This window comes from Lactuca sativa, chromosome 2 (assembly GCF_002870075.4).
Source record: "Lactuca sativa cultivar Salinas chromosome 2, Lsat_Salinas_v11, whole genome shotgun sequence".
NCBI classification, from domain to species: domain Eukaryota; kingdom Viridiplantae; phylum Streptophyta; class Magnoliopsida; order Asterales; family Asteraceae; genus Lactuca; species Lactuca sativa.
In genome coordinates, this window is record NC_056624.2 from 180,640,983 (window position 1) to 180,660,541 (window position 19,559).

General features: G+C 37.8%; 1 protein-coding gene and 1 non-coding gene across 2 annotated transcripts; one reads left to right on the forward strand and one right to left on the reverse strand.

Moving 5' to 3' along the window:
• Positions 1-15,743: 15,743 nt before the first annotated feature.
• On the forward strand, positions 15,744-15,815 carry TRNAD-GUC (transfer RNA aspartic acid (anticodon GUC)). Its single transcript has one exon. It is a non-coding gene; the product is annotated as a tRNA-Asp (tRNA).
• A 1,207-nt stretch (positions 15,816-17,022) lies between these two features.
• On the reverse strand, positions 17,023-19,186 carry LOC111876686 (uncharacterized). Its single transcript, XM_023873254.3, has 7 exons — positions 19,001-19,186; positions 18,256-18,446; positions 18,074-18,154; positions 17,867-17,987; positions 17,487-17,783; positions 17,345-17,407; positions 17,023-17,255 (listed from the first exon to the last, which is right to left on the reverse strand). Exons 2-7 carry the CDS (start codon positions 18,444-18,446, stop codon positions 17,157-17,159), a joined length of 852 nt encoding a protein of 283 aa, XP_023729022.1. The 5' UTR covers positions 19,001-19,186; the 3' UTR covers positions 17,023-17,156.
• Positions 19,187-19,559: the final 373 nt, after the last annotated feature.

Genomic DNA, 19,559 nt, shown 5'->3' on the forward strand with positions numbered 1-19,559 from the left:
TCAGAAGGGGATATTGGTCGATCCGGCCAAGGTTGAGGCGGTTATGAGTTGGGAGGTGCCGAAGTCACCCTCTGAGATCAGGAGTTTCCTTGGGTTGGCAGGGTATTATCGGAGATTTATCAAGGATTTCTCCAAGATCGCAGTGCCACTCACCAAATTGACCCGGAAGGGTGTTGCATTCTCATGGGGGCCCGAGCAGCAGACCTCCTTTGAGACACTTCGCCAGAGATTGTGCGAAGCCCCGGTTTTAGCTCTCCCAGAAGGGATGGAAGATTTCGTGGTATATTGCGACGCATCGATTTCGGGATTGGGTGCAGTGTTGATGCAGAGGGGCCATGTGATAGCTTATGCATCGAGGCAGCTGAAGCCTCATGAGGCGAGATATCCCACGCATGATTTGGAGTTGGGGGCAGTAGTGTTCGCTCTCAAAATTTGGCGTCACTACTTGTATGGGGTTCGATGTACGATATATACGGACCATAAGAGTTTGAAGTATTTGATGGATCAACCCAACCTAAATATGCGTCAGAGGAGATGGTTGGATGTGGTCAAGGATTATGATTGTGAGATCCTGTACCACCCAGGCAAGGCTAATGTGGTAGCCGATGCATTGAGCCGCAGGGCGGAGAGCACTCCATTGCGAGATGTATGCTTGAGACTGACTGTGACGACTCCAGTGTTGGACGCTATTCGTGGAGCCCAGGCAGAGGCTGTGCGACCAGAAATGCGGAAGAAAGAGCGGGTTGTGGGGTTAATCTCAGAGTTTGTCAAGGATAGTCGAGGCCTTATGACGTTTCAGGGTCGGATTTGGGTGCCGTTCGTGGGCGGTACGCGTATTACGCTGATGGAAGAGGCTCATAGATCTAAATTCTCGATCCATCCCGGTGCTACAAAGATGTATTTGGATTTAAGGAAGGAATATTGGTGGCCCTGTATGAAAAGGGATGTAGCATGGTTCGTTGAGAGGTGCTTGACCTGCCGTAGGGTTAAGGCCGAACACCAGAGACCGCATGGCAAGTTGCAGCCATTGGAGATCCCCGAGTGGAAGTGGGAACAGATCACTATGGATTTTATCACCAAATTGCCAAGGACTGCTAGGGGAGTTGACGCAATTTGGGTGATTGTGGATAGGTTGACGAAGAGTGCTCACTTCCTTGCCATCAGTGAGAGTTCTTCAGCGGAAAAGTTGGCGGAGATATACGTGAAAGAGGTGGTGTCTAGGCACGGGGTGCCGATCTCGATTGTGTCAGACCGCGATGTGCGCTTCACTTCCAGGTTCTGGAAGAAATTCCATGAGGAGCTGGGTACTAAATTGCATTTTAGTACCGCATACCATCCTCAGACAGACGGTCAGAGCGAGCGGACGATTCAGACGCTGGAGGACATGCTCCGAGCGTGTGTGTTAGACTTCGGGGGTAGTTGGGATGCGTATTTACCGTTGGCGGAGTTCTCCTACAACAACAGCCACCATTCGAGCATTGGTATGCCGCCTTTCGAGCTGTTGTATGGTAGGAGGTGTCGGACTCCCATTTGCTGGGGAGAGGTGGGACAGAGAGTGATGGGCAGCACGGAGATCATACTCCAGACGACAGAACAGATTCAACAAGTGAGACAAAGATTATTGACTGCCCAGAGCCGACAGAAGAGTTATGCAGACAGGCGCCGATCCGAGCTTGAATTTCAGGTCGGCGACTTCGTTCTCCTGAAGGTCTCTCCTTGGAAAGGAGTGATTCGGTTCAGGAAGAGAGGCAAGTTGGGACCCCGGTATATTGGGCCATTTCGTGTGATTGCAAGGATAGGTCGGGTAGCCTATCGGTTGGAGTTACCAGCAGAGTTAGGTCAGATCCATGACACTTTTCATGTGTCGCAGCTGAGAAAGTGCATAGCCGATGAGTCGGCAGTGGTTCCATTGGAGGATATTCAGGTGGATGCGAGCCTGAATTACGCGGAGAGACCAGTGGCGATCAGAGATCGGAAGATCAAGGTTCTGAGGAACAAGGAGGTACCCTTGGTGTTGGTTCAATGGCAACACCGTAAGGGATCGGAAATGACTTGGGAACCGGAACGCGAGATGCGGGGGCAGCATCCGGAACTATTTGCGGAGTGAGACTTCGAGGGCGAAGTCTAATCCAAGTGGGGGAGAGTTGTAACAGCCCGAAATCTCAGGTATTGTTTAAATTATGTTTTTGGATGATTTAAGAGGGGACTCGGCGAGTTGGGGCCAAGACTCGCCGAGTAGGATCGCAGACTTGGTCGCGGGTCCGCGACTGGACTCGACGAGTCCAGATATGGACTCGGCGAGTCGACGCTGTTTAGCGGAAACCCTAACCGTTCAGGTTTGGGACGTATAAAAGGGGTCCATTGGCCGTCATTGTTCGTTTTAGCCTTCTGAGAAGAACCCTAAATCGATTAGTGCAGCAGGAGCAAGGATCTTAGGCCATTGTTGGTTATAGAAGAGTGGGTGTGCAAGGAGGAGGAAGGATTGGCTAAAAGAGCAGCAAGGGGTCACATTCTGAGGATTGGGAATAAAGAGAATACATCATCCAGGTAAGAATTCGTGTATGCTCTGCTATAATGATGTGTTTATGAAATTAGGGTTTATAGAACCCATTTAGTGAATTGATGAAGTAATGCCTTGTTATCCCACGACTATAATCTTGTATTAGGACCTTTAGAGGTCCAGAAGGTCCCATGCATGTGTACTTCGGGACGAGACTTATCTCAGGAAGCAGTTACTCGTCTGCATGGCATGGACTCGCCGAGTTGTTCTTCAGACTCGGCGAGTAGCTTGAAGATTTACTGGGACTCGCCGAGTTGTTCATCAGACTCGGCGAGTGGAGTCGGGGTGGCCCCGCGATTCTTCCATGAGGACCTCGTCGAGTCAAGAGGGATACTCGACGAGTAGAAAGGGAATATTCAGGAATTTGTGAGGACGACTAGACTCGCCGAGTCGCCATGGTACTCGCCGAGTCCAGTCGAGTTGACCGTTGACCGTTGACCAGAGTTGACCTAAGTCTGACTTCTTAGGGATAGTCACACTTAGATGATATGAGTGCTAATGAGTTATGTAATGTTATAGGAGGGTTGTAGCTCGTTGGTTTGTGCACGAGTGATTTCAGGAGTTGCTAGTTTTCAGCATTTACGAGGTGAGTCTTCTCACTATACTGTACCCGGAAGGGTTTGACTGTGTGACCGGAAGGTCGGTTATGATATGTGATATGTATGCTATATGTGGTATGTTATATGTTATATGTGCTATGTATGATATGTGGGCCGGAAGGCAATATGTTACGGGCCGGAAGGCGATTATGTTATGAGGACCGGAAGGTCAGGGCCTGGAAGGGCGTAGGTGCGTAAGTGTATATTGGGGAACTCACTAAGCATTTATGCTTACAGTTGTTGTGCATGTATTTCAGGTACTAGCGATGTCCGTGGGAAGGCGCCGGCATGATCGATACACACTGAAGATGGTTTTATGATCTTGGGATTTTGAATATTTGTATTGACTGAATAATTAACTATTTATGTCTTATTTAAAATGGAAACAATTATGTTTTTAAAATGAAAAATTTGTTTGAAAAATTTGAGTTGTTACAACCAACAAAACCAAAACTACCCAAAACAATTTTCCGAAGCAACGATCTTACTACACATTTAGGTTTCCAGAAGAAAATCAGAGTTATAATCCATGGAATCAGTTTTCTCAAAGGGTTCCAAAAACCCAATTCCAATCTTCAACTCGAGAAATTCCAGTTTCGTGATACTCCGAACGTAGAATCTGACAGTTCTAGTGACGACCTGACTCCTGAAAAAACCAAAGAAGAAACCAACAAAGAGTTGCAATCTGTTGTTGAGAAAAAAAAAACGCAACTAAACACACCGCCATAAGCGAAAGAACAGGGTGGAACTTGAAGAGTTGGCTTTGGCTAGGGCATATGTTGATGCTTCTAAAGATAAACAACGTGCAAATCAACAAAGGTTTGATGCATTTTGGGAGAGGGTTCTAGAGCATTTTAGTGTTCAAATGAGAGGTTCGGATCGGTCACAACACCAAGTAAACTCAAAATGGAAAGACCTCCAAAAGAAATGTAACGATTACAACGACATCTATAACCATAAGATGAACAGTGTGGCTAGCAGGACATCTGAGGCTGATGTTTTACAATCTTCACTAAGCGAGTATCGGAGGACTATTAACTAAAAGGTTTTCCTCATCAACAAGCTTAGGAGTGGTCGAAAGACAACGCGAAATGGGCACTAGTTACAAAAGCAGGTGAAGACTCCCCACCTCCTTCTTCAAAACGAACCAAAACATCTTCATCCAAAGCCTACACATCATTATCTGATCCACAATATCCTCCTGGATTCTCCCCCCAACAGCAACAATCGTTTAGTGTTGAAGACTCACCGCCTCAGAGAAAAAAAAGGAAAGAAAGCGGCATCCTCATCATTAACAGAAATTGAAATGTTTGATCTCATCAAACAAATTGTCGACATCAAGACTGCAACCGAAACAGAGGTGGAATAGAGATAACGGTACCGGGAACAAAAATTACGCATTCTCGAAGCCAATGAAGAACGAAAAGCTCAATTGTTGGATCGAGAGATAGAGAACCATGATATTACGTATTTTCTCCGACCGCATGATCATTTGACTAGAGTTATTTTGTGTACAGTGCTTTAAAGGAAAAGACAAATTGCAAGTAAATATGGTTGGGAGTTGGAGAACCCATGAAGTTCAAAATGTCAACATCATTTGACTGGAGAATCTTTTTCTCTATTATTAGGTTTTTTCTTTTTCTTTTCTTTTTCTTTTTTCTATTTCCTATTTTTATTTTTATTTTATATTTATATTTATATTTTCCTTTTTATTAAGATTCTCTCTTTCTCTCTCTCACTCTCTCTCTCTCTCTCTATATATATATATATATATATATATATATATATATATATATATATGTGTGTGTGTGTGTGTGTTTGTTTCATTGTCTCTTTATCTTTTCTCTTTTTTGAAATTGAATCTAAACATTCAGAAAATAGCAATGGAAGTTAACAATGATAGTCAAGGTTCTAAAAAGCTCACCATGGCTCCGCCATGGCACGCCACGACTCCAAGGCTTGCACCTGTTGCCAAGCTTTGCCAAAACGCCGCCTTAACTCATATATGTATATAAAAATGAATAATAGTTGAAAATACATATAAAAATATTAATTACATAGAAAATTGCCGCCTTAAGTCACGCCTTACAAACGTCGTGACTCACCAAGGCTCGGAAAAGCTTGAGGCTTGACATTGCCGCCAAATCACGCCTTACGTTATTTAGAACCTTGATGATAGTTCATCATCTGAGGATAAACTTATCAACAATAATTTGTTACTTGTATTGTCTCGTACTGCACAACCTCTTCTTCAGAATAATGGTAGTTAAAGCAACATTCAAAGGAGACATGCAATCCACATAGATCATTTAAGTATAGCCCGTAGATCCGAACTTGTCAATTTAGAGATAATAGGGGTCGAAAACGTCTTTTCGATAAAAGATTATCTAGAATAAATAATCTTAACCAAGTTTTATAATACGTCTCAAGGGCTCCGTACATATAAAGAACGTCGAAACCCGAGTTATAACGAAGAAGTTATGGCCCATCGAAGTTTTACGGCGAAACTGGCAAGGCACCGGGAGATGTAAATAGTAAATTTATGATAGAGGACTTTTTAGCCTTAATGATCTAAACAAAAGTTGTAGTATATGTTAAACCGACAACATACAAAAAAAGAACGCCCAAATCTGACTTCGTATGAGGAAGTTATGAATTTTCTAAGATTTGGCCTAATAGTGCACGACCCGAAACTCGAATTTTAGTTCGAGCAGTTTTTGGCCTACGCGATCTAAATGAGAGTTGAATATCTCATTAATAGGAACTCAACGATAAAAAGACAGACGAAAACAAAGTCCGTATGTAGAAGTTATGAATCTTACGCGGACATTTAACATTATACTCTCCTCCTACTGTTTAATTTAAGATCGGTCAAAAATTAGCCGAAAAAGTCAAAACGAAAGTTGTAGATCTTGTTTTTACCTACGCGTGGATGTAAAGAACGTCGAAAATGGAGCTCGTATGCAAAAGCCACGGGGTTTAGAAGTCGGCAGGGTGCTGCTGCAAAAAGGGTGATGTGGCACAATGTAGGCCACACACGTTTTGCCACCAGAAAGCTGACAAGTGGCACCGACTCGGCGAGTCAGTGAACCGACTCGGCGAGTCCATCAGGATTTCACCCTATAAATAGAAGTGTCGGGTCATGCCATCTCCTCACCCCTCAACCTTCTTCTTTCTCTCTCTATACTCTCTCTCTCTAAGCTCCCTAACCCCCCCTAAAGTCTAGGTAAACCCCCTAGCACCCGAAGGAAGCCCCGAGGCTCCCGGAGTCCCGAGAATAAGTGAAGTCCGGTTTTCTATAAAACCCATTGTAAGTGAGCTACGCCTACGCTATTTCTAATATAGCTTTTATTTAATTATACTAACGTTATTAGAAACTTATAATAAGTACTTAAGCTATTATTATGGGTTATATAACTATTGTTAACGCTTATATAATAGTAATAATAGCCAGACTATTAATTAGTCTCGGTGAATATTAGACTAAACTCTAGTGGTAATGATACTAGGTTTTGTCCGAGGAAAATTATGTTGAGAGTAACGAAGTGTTGTTCGAGTGTCGAGTCACCACCTTCTCAGGTGAGTGCATAGTTACTTTCATCTTACACATAGATATGAAGTATTTTATATAAACTACGTGCTACATGTGCATATTATCTGTATATTGCTATCTATGCTGGATGAACGATTTTATACATGTTTTAAATGATTTAAATTGTATATGTATTTTATATATACAAATATGTTGGGTATGACATGGGTAGATGAATAATGAGAGATAAAAGATGATGTGCTTAAACATTGGCAGCTATAGACTTAGTGTCTAATAAATAACATCGACAGCTATGGACTTAGTGCTTATTGTACAAACACTAGCAGCTATGGACTTAGTACCTATTAGGTAAACACGGGTGGTTATGGACTTAGTACCTGTTAGGTGATGGTAGCTATGGACGTAGTACCTGGCAGCTATGGACTTAGTGCCTGTTAGGTAAACGTTGGTAGCTATGGACTTAGTACCTACACTCGTAGTTATGGATTTAGTACTTGATGAATGAACTTTAGCAACTATGAATTTAGTGCATTGGCAGCTATGGAATTAGTGTCTGTCTTATAAACCCTAGAAACAAGGGACTTCGAAATGAACGAATGCAGGATAGATGACTCTTAGGGTAGACCCTTAATGTAACACCGTAAAATTTGAATAATTTTTCACTTTTGAAAAACCATAAAATATCATTCCCAATCATTTTAAAAACATTGTATCAACATTATATCAGTACAAAATCCCAAGATCAAAATATATATAAACTCCAATGTGCGTGAGTACGAATCATGTCGGCGCCTTCTCGCGCTCATTACTGGTACCTGAAACACATAACACAACAGCTGTAAGCATAAATGCTTAGCGAGTTCCCCAAAATACTGAATACAACACATACGCCACTCGGGGCTATAATACAACCCTTCGGTCGATGTGTCTCAGCGGACCCTCCAGTCCCGTAGCTCGTTGGACCCTCTGGTCCGGTCATAGCTCGTTAGGCCCTCCGGCCCAGTCTGTATCATTGGAACCTTCGGTCCGGTCTATAACATCATACAACATACATATAACACATAGCACATAATCTCATACATAACACATAAGACCCTCTGGTCCACACGTAATACCACTCTAGGTAACGTATAGTGAGAAGACTCACCTCAGGTGTCTCGGTAAGTCTCTGACTCGGTAGAAATGTGATCTAGCCTCCGCCTAATCACACAAAGTAAATACTCTCATAAATACCACTATACTCAACCCTAAAAGTCAACAAAAGTCAACGGTCAAACTTTGACCCAACTCGTCGAGTGCACTTGGGCGACTCGACGTGTCTACATGTGTCCACTGACTCTCTTAGTCCCTCTCTTCGCACGTCGAGTACTTCCCCTGACTCGACGAGTCACACCTGACATGAATCGCGGGGCCACCCCGACTCAACTCGCCGAGTCTCAAGAACAACTCGGCGAGTTCTGCCTTGAACTCCAGTCCCCCTACTCTCCCTGAATCACCGAGTTATTCCCCAACTCGGCAAGTCTACTCACTAAGTGATTTACGGGAAACCCTCATCCTACTCGCCGAGTCTATTCTTTGGACTCGGCGAGTTCATGCCATGCACAAACTCCATAGGCCTCCTGAGGTCAGATCTGTTCCATACATTCATAGATCTGGCCTTCCCAAGCATGATAATCACGTAAAGTTCAGACCTTGACACTCATATAACATCTAAATGGTCTAACTTGGTGATTTAGCCCCAAAAATGACATCCCAAGCTCATGGCTCCCAAAATGACTCATAAAGCTCTAAGGGTTAAGGTCTCTAGACCTCTTTGGGTCCAGATCCAAGACATAGACTCGAGAAGGGACCAAATGCTCCACTTATCCAACCTCAAAAAGGGTTAGAAAACCCTAACACTAAGAATCAACACCAAAACTGAAGAAGGTCCGAGCAAAATACCTCAATATGGTCTCTAAGAACTTAGAAATCACCAAAATCGCACCTCCTTCAGCCTCCTCTTGCCTTAGTCACCTCCCTCTTGCAAAAACACCAACAAAAGGATCAAGAATGGCCTCTCCTTCCTCACAAACGCTCTAGATCTCTTAGGGTTTCTCTCTGGGGTTTGGTGGCCGCAAATGACGGCTCTAAGGGCCTTTAAATAGGTCTCAAACCCTGGAAATTAGGGTTTCATTAAACAGCGTGGACTCGTCGAGTCCACTCATGAACTCGCCGAGTCCAACTGTGAACTCGGATGCGAATCCGCGACCATACTCGGCGAGTTTAAACACCAACTCGCCGAGTCTCCTCACAACATCCAAAAATAAAGAATAAAATATAATACCCGAAAATCCGGATGTTACACTTAAGAGTAAGGAAGATAATGGAGATGGGTAATTGGGTTGATTGTTTGATGTTTAAACATAATAATTATATTATTGTGGGTTAAAAACCCTATGTACTCACCAGGTTTCCCAACCTAACCCACTCAGTTTATTTATATCACAGGTGTTGATATGAAGTCACATTACACTGAGAGATTAAGGAGATATAAATCATTAGTGATAATGAATGTAAGTTATATGCTTATGTTTTGTGTATTGACGATGACATCCCAAATGTTTTAAAATGAATAAAAATATTTTTCTTCGGAAATGCTTTGATAACGTATTTATCATGTTTTACTGGGAACAAATTCCGCAAAATTTTTATTAAACGAGGTACTCTGATTTTTATAAAGCATAAACAAAATCGGTATTTTCTGGCCGAGAAAATGGGGATGTCACAGTTTAGAGGCTGAACGACTGCCAATCCAACATTATTTTGCGGATGATTCAACCTATGGTCACACGCAATTCCGCAGAAGGTTCCGTACGAGCAAAGGTTTGTTTATGCGGCTTGTTGGTGACCTAGAGATTAATTATCCTTATTTTCAAACAAAATGGGATGCAACAAATCAAAGAAGTTTCGGTGCACTACAAAAATGCACATCAGCAATACGTCAATTAGCGAAGGGTTATAACCCAGACTCGTTAGATGAGTATCTGAATATGTTAGAAAGAACTTCTCGTGAAGCTCTTGAAAACTTTTGCTATGGTGTTGTACAAATGTATAAGGTTGAATATTTACGTCGTCCAACATCCATTGACATTCAACTTTTGTATAAAGCACATGAAGCTAGAGATCAATTCCCTTGAATGCTTGGTAGCATTGACTGCACACACTGGATTTTGAGGAACTATCCAATGGAATTGAGAGACCAATTAATGAGAGGTGACCATTAGTATCCATCAATGATATTAGAATCGATGACGTCACAAGATTTATGGTTTTGGCATGCATTTTATGGTGTAGCCGGTTCGAACAATGGTTTGAATGTACTCTACCAATCACCATTGTTTGATGAGAAATATCATGGAATAGGACTCGATTTTTCATTTTATCTAAATAATGAACACTACAACGTGGTTACTATCTTACGGATGGAATGTAACGCCCGCAAATTCGGGCTAATTAATTTAGAGACGATAAGCGTCAAAAAATGACATTTTGATAGAATATTATTTAGAATAAATAATATTAACTAAGTTATAATATATATCACAAGGGTTCTGTACATATAAAGAACATTGAAATCCGAGTTATAACGAAAAAGTTATTACTCGTCGAAGTTTTACGGCTAAACCAGCACGACACCGCTTAACGTAAAAAGTGAATTTTTGATAAATTACTTTTTAGCCTTAGATATCTAAACAAAAATCGTAGTATACGTTAAACTGAGAACGTGCATAAAATATGGCTTCGTATGAGGAGTTATGATTTTTCTAAGATTTAACATAGCAAAGTACAACCCGGAATTCAAAATTTAGATCAATCGATTTTTAGCCGACACAACCTAAATGAGAATTGAATATCTCATTAATAGGAGCTCAATGATAAAAAGACAATCGAAAACGGAATTCGTATGTGGAAGTTGTGAATTTTACACGGTCGTTAACCAGTGTAATATTCTCATAATGTTAAATTTAAAATCGGTCGACAATTAGCCGATGGAGTAAAAAGGAAAGTTATAGATCTTGTCAATACCTACGTGTGGATATAAATAACGTCGAAAACGGAGCTCGTGTGCAAAATTTATGGAATTTAGAAGTCGGAAGGGTGTTGCTGCGAAGGGGGTGATGTGGCACGATCTGAGCCATTGGTTCCTCCCCACACCTTGCCACCAGATGGTGACACCAAGCACCCAACTCGATGAGTTGGAGGCTCAGAACTAACTGAGTTGAGGCATTTTTCAGCTTATAAATACCATGTCAGGCTCACTCATTTTCCTCACACCATAACCCAGCCGAAGTGCTAAGAGGCAAGTCCCAAAGCGCCAGAAGGCTCCGAGAAGAAGAGTTTTCGACTCGGAAGTTCGGCCCCCGCAGAGCCCGGTTCCTAGCCAAATCTCCCCGTAAGTGAGTTATGCTTACCCTACTTTAAGTATAGCTTATGTTTAAGTTCAATATCGTTATTATGAAATTATAAAAAATAAATATATTAAAAATATAATATACAAAGTGTTATTATAATATCTTTTAACTACTCGCGGTACGGGGAATCTGGTTTGAAGGGCCGCATAGGGTTGTTGGATTTTAGAAGTGCTATAATGCCAAAATGATCCCGCTCTCCGGTGTTTCATGTTTGGCCCCTGTCTGTACATTGTGGTTGAAAAGTATTGTTTATACTTATAAAACAATATCTCTCGTAAAAATTCGCTATAAATATTAGACTAAAATCTAACGGTAATGATACTAGGTTTCGTCGAAGGAAAATATAATCGTTAGAAGCGAAGCGCTGCCTGAGTTTGGAATCATCACTTTAACAAGTGAGCGCATTGTCCCTTCATGAACATGATTTTAATACAAGTACTGATTAAATTATTAAATATATGTTTTTGTGTGAAATATTTGTTATTTCCTGAAATACTTGTTAAGAGCATATCTAATAATATATGATGATTTAGGGTGTAAGACAAACCTAAACTAATTGAGATGGATATCGGGTAGTATCCACTTATGAGATATACACGGAGATTCGAACTTTAAGATTTTTCATTGATCCGAGAGCAAGGATTAGACATAGTCAATTGCCCCTAGTCCGAGAGTATGGAATGGGAATAGTTATTGATCTGAGAGCATGGATTAGACATAGTCATTTGTCCTTAGTCCGAGAGTATGGAGAGTACATAGTTATTTGTCATTAATCTGGGAGCATGGATTAGACATAGTCAATTGTCCCTAGTCCGAGAGTCTGGAATAGACATAGTTATTGATCCGAGAGCAGGAATTGGACATAATCAATTGTCCCCGGTCCGGGAGTATGGATTAGGTAAAGAGGTTAATTTTAGATCCGAGAGTATAGATCGTGTCGTTGTGGGTATCGACGGGGTGGGATAAAATTGCTTATATGAGGTGAAATTGTATATGTTGTGATCTCTAAAATATATATATATATATATATATATATATATATATATATATATATATATATATATATATATATATATATATATATATATATATATATAGGATTGAAATCCATATGTACTTACCAGGTTTCCCAACCTGACCCACTTAGTTTATTTGTATCACAGGTGTCGATACGAAGCAACATTACACTGAGAGATTAAAGGAGATGTAAATCACTAGTGTAAATGAATGTAATGTCTGTTTATGTTTATGTTTATGTATTGACGATGACATCCCAAAGTTTTAATATAAACAAAATATATTTCTTCGGAAATGTTTTGATAATATAATTATCATGTTTTCCGGGAACAAATTCCGCAATATTATTTTTTAAAAATGAATACTCTGATTTTCAAATAAGCATAAATAATTTTTTTTAAATGAACGTGAATTTGGAGATGTCGCATGGAATATATCTATCATGGGTTGTATTTGTGAAGACATATCCATATCCAGTAACCGACAAAAATATATGGTTCAAGGCGGCACGAGAATCAACAAAAAAATGACGTAGAACGTGCTTTTGGGGTCCTTAAAGGACATTTAGATATATTAAAAATGCTTGCACGGGTTATGACGGTAAAGAAAACAAAAAATATAATGTACGTTTGTATTATACTACACAACATGATATTGAAATGTGAGGGTGTTGTGATATCTACTATATATCATCCCCCCTCCCCCCTCCCCCCCCACACACACACACACAAACCCACCGACGAAGTCGATGACCAAGAAATAGTACATAAATTGCACAATGCTGAAACTCACCACCAACTTCGATCTGATCTTATTGATTACATTGAATATGTCTACATTCCAACTTTGGATAATAACTAGTTAATTTTACGTATCGTTTTAGGATTTAAATTATGTTGTTTAAGTGTGTTTTTTTAATTATTGTGTTTTTGTAATTATCGTGTATTTTTTTATTTATAGTGTGGTTTTTTAATTAAATGTTATTATTAATATCATTGTAGAATTTTTTTTGTTTTAAATTAGTAAAATAAATTTTAAATGAAAAAATGTTATATTTTATTTTATTTTATATTTTCTAATTTAATTAAATAAAAAATAATAATGTGAAAGTAGATTGAATGGGTTGGAAAGGATAAGGTTTTCATATGTAGTCGGTTGGAAAAGATAAAAGATAGAGAAAATATAAAAGTTGATGTGACAGTGAGTTGAGAGGAAAGAACTCTCTCCTCCCTTACAAGCTATAATATTTTTCTGTTTTTTCAAACAAAATGGCATAGCATCTGTAATAATTATCAATATCGTTAGATGAACATTTATCAACTCGTGTAATCTATGCACATATGCATCATGTCGTCTTTTTCACGAAGATGTCTAGCATTTGTTCAATGAAGTATTCGGTTAAATAAATCATTTATCAAGAAGCTATTGGATATGGGACATCATCTCATGCATCTAGATTTGCGCTAACCAATATTGTGCTAGGTCATGAACTCTATTTATATAAAACTCAAACATTTTGATCGAGTAGTATATTGGATACTTAGGAGAAACATTTTTTCAACAAGCAGATTTATGGTTTTAAGAATCACATAACTGATATGGTGTCCTTTCAATCTCACCATACACAAACATTTTATCTTCTTATGGAGTAATGATTCAAATTGAATATAGGGAATAAGATTTATTAAGGTAGTTAACTTTTCGGTATGTTCACATCTGGGTAACTATCTTTTTTTTGTACACATGTAGGTAACAAACTTATTGGAAGTGTTCACATATGACAATTATGACCTGCTATAGCAGGTTAAATCCTAGATATGAACGCTTTTAACAAGTTTGTTACCTAGATGTGTACAAAAAAAATAGTTACCCAAATATAAACAAAACGAAAAGTAAAAATTAATTACACGAATGGTCCCTGTGGTTTGGGAGAATTTGTGTTTTTGGTCCCTAACTTATTTTTTTTAACTTGGATGGTCCTACTGTTTATTTTTGTTGCGTGTTTGGTCCCTGTCTTACCTAAAAAAAATACTATTGTGCCCTTATTAATTTATTTTTTAATTAATTTTTTTATTTATGTATTTTTTTTACATATTTAAAAAAATGAATAGACCACACATATTTGTATCTCTTCGGATGATCCCTACTATTTATTTTTTAATTAATTTAATTTTTTAACTCGGGTGGTCCCTACTGTTTAATTTTGTTACGAATTTGGTCTCTGTCTTACCTAAAAAGACTATTGTGTCCATATTAATTTTTTTTAATTAATTTTCTTGTTTATGTACTTATGCTTTATATATTTAAGAAAAATTAGTAAACCCCACATATTTGTATCTCCTCACCATCCTATCTTTCATCCTTTTCAACTTCTATTTATTTTCCATCTTTAGTGATATCGACGTCTTCATCATCACTTCTTTTTTCGGTCCTTCAACTCCGTCGAATCAACACCACAACTCACTAAAGATGAAGAGATAGTAGGTTATGGTGTTGGTTCGCCAGAGTTGAAGTACCAAAAAAAAAGAAGGATGGTGAAGACCTCGATGTTACTAAAGATGGAAAAGAAATAGAAGATAGAGAGGATGAGATATGAGATGGTGACCGGTAAGACCCAAATTAAATTTCTCAAATGTGGTTTTAGATTTACGGTGAGGAGATACATATATGTGGGGTATATTAATTTTTTTTATAAAAAATAAATACATAAATAAGAAACTTAATTAAAAAAAATTAATAAGGGAAAAATAGTATTTTTAGCTAAGACAGAGACCAGACGCGTAACAAAAATAAACAGTAGGGACCACCCGAGTTAAAAAATTAAATTAATTAAAAAATAAATAGTAGGGATCATCCGAGGAGATACAAATATGTGTGGTCTATTAATTTTTTTAAATATGTAAAAAATAAATACATAAATACGAAAATTAATTAAAAAATAAATTAATAAGGGCACAATAGTATTTTTTTTAGGTAAGACAGGGACCAAACACGCAATAAAAATAAACAGTAGGGACCATCCAAGTTAAAAAAATAAGTTAGGGACCAAAAACACAAATTCTCCCAAACCACAGGGACCATTCGTGTAATTAATTTTTACTTTTCGTTTTGTTCATATTTGAGTAACTATTTTTTTTTTTACACATCTAGGTAACAAACTTGTTGAAAGCGTTCACATCTAGGATTTAACCTGCTATAGCAGGTCATAATTGTCATATGTGAACACTTCCAATAAGTTTGTTACCTACATGTGTACAAAAAAAAGATAGTTACCCAGATATGAACATACCGAAAAGTTAATTACCTTAATAAGTTTTATTCCCTTGAATATATTTACCTATACACCTCATATTCTCAATTACTATATAAAGCCCATCTTCCCACTTGTGGGTAACAATTTTATTCGACTTTTATTCATCTGAATTAACAAAATCCAAAACTATGGTTAGTGTACATCAACTCAGCTAAAAGGCGAATTAAGCTAAAAATGATCGAGCCAGAATTTCATAGCAAAAGCTGTGTGTATTCTTTTTATAATAAGATAATACACAACAAACAAAAATGTCGTTGTAGTATAGTGGTAAGTATTCCCGCCTGTCACGCGGGTGACCCGGGTTCGATCCCCGGCAACGGCGTCTTTAATTTTTTGACATTTAGAAGACGTCCATGTTACAAATATCAGTTTTTGATCCATAATTTTTTGCTCTTTTTTGTACAACTACATTTACTCATATTACACCCATACTCTCAAAAGTTAATCTTACACCAAATCTTACAATTGAACAGCTATACCATTATTCGTTAAAGGTTAGCTGGTAAAACTTTGTTTCATATATTGATTTTTTATTCTCTTCATCCACATTTACTTATTGATCATGTCTTATTATTTGCATCCTTATTCGTTAATAGATAATACTTTAACAAAAACACTATCTCTTCACAATTAGCATCCAGATTAACAAAAGACCCACATTAGCATAAATTAACGAAAAAATGATAAAAATAACCATTTACACTAATTGCATTACAAAAATAGCCAAAAAAAAATCGAAATTACAAAAATTGCCACCCATTTCGCAGATGAGAAGGCCCCATCTGCGAAATAAGCTTTTCATCTGCGAAAGTACAAGTACCTAAAGCACAGTTGTGCTTTAGGTACTTGTACTTTCGCAGATGAGATTTTTTTTTTTTTAATATTTTTTCGGTATATATAGGGTTAATTTCGCAGATGGAATAGGTCCATCTGCGAAATCCTCTCAGTCTATCTCCAAAATGGTGTATTTTTTTGTATTTTTTTTTTTTTTTAAGTTTGACTATGAAATGAATTGGTTTGACTGCGAAAGTACAAGTACCCAAAAAATTTGCTCAATCATTTTTTAAGCAAATTGTAGAGAGAGTTCCTAAACAAATAACAACCAAAATGATATTTTTTCTACAAAGTTTTTATATAGCAACATGATTTCGTAATCAAACCAATTAATTTCATAGTCAAACTTAAAAAAAAAAAAAATACAAAAAAATACACCATTTCGCAGATAGACTGAGAGGATTTCGCAGATGGACCTATTCCATCTGCGAAATTAACCCTATATATACCAAAAAAATATTAAAAAAAAAAAAAAAATCTCATCTGCGAAAGTACAAGTACCTAAAGCACAACAGTTGTGCTTTAGGTACTTGTACTTTCGCAGATGAGAAACCCATTTCGCAGATGGGACCTTCTCATCTGCGAAATGGGTGGCCATTTTTGTAATTTCGATTTTTTTTGGCTATTTTTGTAATGCAATTAGTGTAAATGGCTATTTTTGTCATTTTCTCTAAATTAACTATAACAGGCTATAATACTCAGAACCCATAAATTACTACAAAAATTGAGCCTAAGCTCTACAGACTCCCTCATATGTAGTTCTTGACAACTTCATCACAAAACAAACAAATCACTTCATCTTGTGAAGACTTTATATGTAAAACATGATTTAGCCAGTTGAATCAGTGAGATTTTTCTGCTTACGAGACCTCTTCCTTTTCTTGCTCCTGCTCCTTATTGTTTCAGCACTCTCATTCTCATTACCTTCCTGCAATGAAATGCAAGAATATATAAGAAACATCAACACATCCACCAAAGAAGATAGAAACATAAACACTCATTTTAAAAGTTACTTACCTTGTTAGCAACAGGTTTTTGGTTCTCAGTTTTCTTCTTCTTACAAGATAACGGATTTGGACCCTGAAAACAAAATTGAGTTTATAATCGCTTATACATATCTAAGATTCAAGAACACCATCAAAGAAATATGCTGAAGAACCTTGGCTTTCTTTCTCTTGAATTGTACTTTATCCTTCACATCCGAATTCCTTTTAGCAGCATTTTTCTTCAGATCTTCTATAATCTTTTTTGACAAATCTTCATCCTCGTCAGAGGCTTCCCCTAATTCCTCTTTCGCTGAGCTTTTCTTTTTCTTTTTAATCAGCATCTTAAACTCCAACTCATTCATATGTGAGCGTTGTTCTTCAGCAGATTTGGCAAACTGTTGCTGAGATTGAGATGGAGGTTCAAGAAACAAAGCATTTCTAAGTGCAAATACTACAGGGACAGCTGGTTTCTGTATTCATTAAACAAACATAGTAAGGCATAAGATATAGTTTTAAAGTTTCCATAAACCATTAAAGAAAGTATAAAATAAACCTCTTGAAACTTCTTGCGCAAGTCAGCATCTTGACTAGCAACAAAGAAATGCTCTGAATTGTCTTCTCCAATAACTTCTGTTAAACAGGCCACAGCACTCTTCCTCTGCTCATGATCACACCTGAATATAACTTTTTCTTTTTTTATAAATTTATGAAAATATAATTGCAAAAGCTGAAAACGGGTTACTGGATAGTGGAAACTAACCTTGCAGGTGCAAGATCACGGGCCACATTAAGAGAATCAGAGTAGGATTCACCGAGACTTTTCAACTCTGCAAGAACACATCTGATGAAGAAGGGGGGGAAAGAAGATGTAAGTGTAAGAATTTTTGGAGATGTTACAGGTTGTAGAAGAGAATAGGGTAAAAAGGTAAATGATTATGAAACCTGGTTGTGAACATTTTGACTGGAGCACCTAGGATGTTAGAGAGGGCTGTGTCAGCTGGAGTGATGCGATTAACAAGAAGATGGTGTATGAATGTTCCATCACACAAAACTTTGAAGGGTGCTCTGAAACCAAAGCATGTTGTGTAGAATCTAACACTTCTGCGATGACGCTTCTGCTTTTTCAATCTCATCTGTAAGATATAGGATAAGGAGATCAATCAATCAATCATCGCAACTTGACAAATGAATCCATTATATTCATATCAACTGCTATTTGAAAACCAAAAAGAAGCAACAGAAAGAGCTACTTGTTTATTCCTTTACAATTCTCAATCAACAAAATAGTAAATATAATCTCTAATAACAAAGCTATATCAAAAACAATCCTAACTTTCAAAACACAAAACTAGAGGGTTCTGGCATCATCTATGAGAGTCAAAATCAATTGTCTATGAGACTTTCTTTTAAGAATGCATATCCATTTCAATACTTTCGCACTATCCATCATCAATATAAACTGACAAATAATAATTTAATAAACATTAAACATTTACATATTGGTTCCAACATTTGGTGCTAGAAGAAAGTGTAGAATTTTCAAAAACTAATTTTAGAATCAATGAAGATGCAACCGATACAAGCACATAAACCCAAGGTTATAGCACTATTTCAAATTCAGAACCGTAATAAAGCTGTAGGGGAACGTGGCAGAAATCGAACTCAAAATAAAAGACAGAAATCGAACGTTAATGAAGCTTTAGCTGAAGCCGGCGTCGGAGAAATCGATTAGCTGAAGAAGACTCGGGATAAATCGAGCTGATAGGCGTCTGGTGTGGCCGGAGGGAATCGTCGGCAGTACTGGCTGTTGGGTTGTAGGCGCACGTTGAAGAGCTAGGGCTTCCGATTTCTTCAGGTTAAATTACAAATTTTCGATATTTGGTAAATAACTAAATATATTTAAAAGTATACTATTTAAATTTTCTAAAAGATATATTTTTTACATTAACATATTTTTTTTATGTATTAAAATCGAAATTTTGTAAGTTTTTTTTGGACCTTATTATCGGTTTACAGTAGATAAAAATTTCACAAAACAATTCTTAAGTTTATAATAAGTTTATGTTTTTATACTAGTTCATCAATGGTTTGCACAACCGCACCGAATATTTTTTGGGAAAATGACTCTTGAGGGTAATTAACTTTTGCGTTTGTACTCATTTGGTCCCTTTCTTTTTTTTTCGTATTCAATATACCATCGAACTTGTTGTTTGTGTCCACCATAACCCTTTTGACCGGCTTTTGAC

Excerpts from the sequence above, each read along its gene's own strand:
- LOC111876686 (XM_023873254.3), bottom strand. The coding sequence starts at position 18,446 with ATGAGATTGAAAAAGCAGAAGCGTCATCGCAGAAGTGTTAGATTCTAC. Across the intron at positions 17,784-17,866 it reads TGCGCAAGAAGTTTCAAGAG|AAACCAGCTGTCCCTGTAGT; the intron begins GTTTATTTTATA and ends TAATGAATACAG. Across the intron at positions 17,408-17,486 it reads TCAAGAGAAAGAAAGCCAAG|GGTCCAAATCCGTTATCTTG; the intron begins GTTCTTCAGCAT and ends TTTTGTTTTCAG.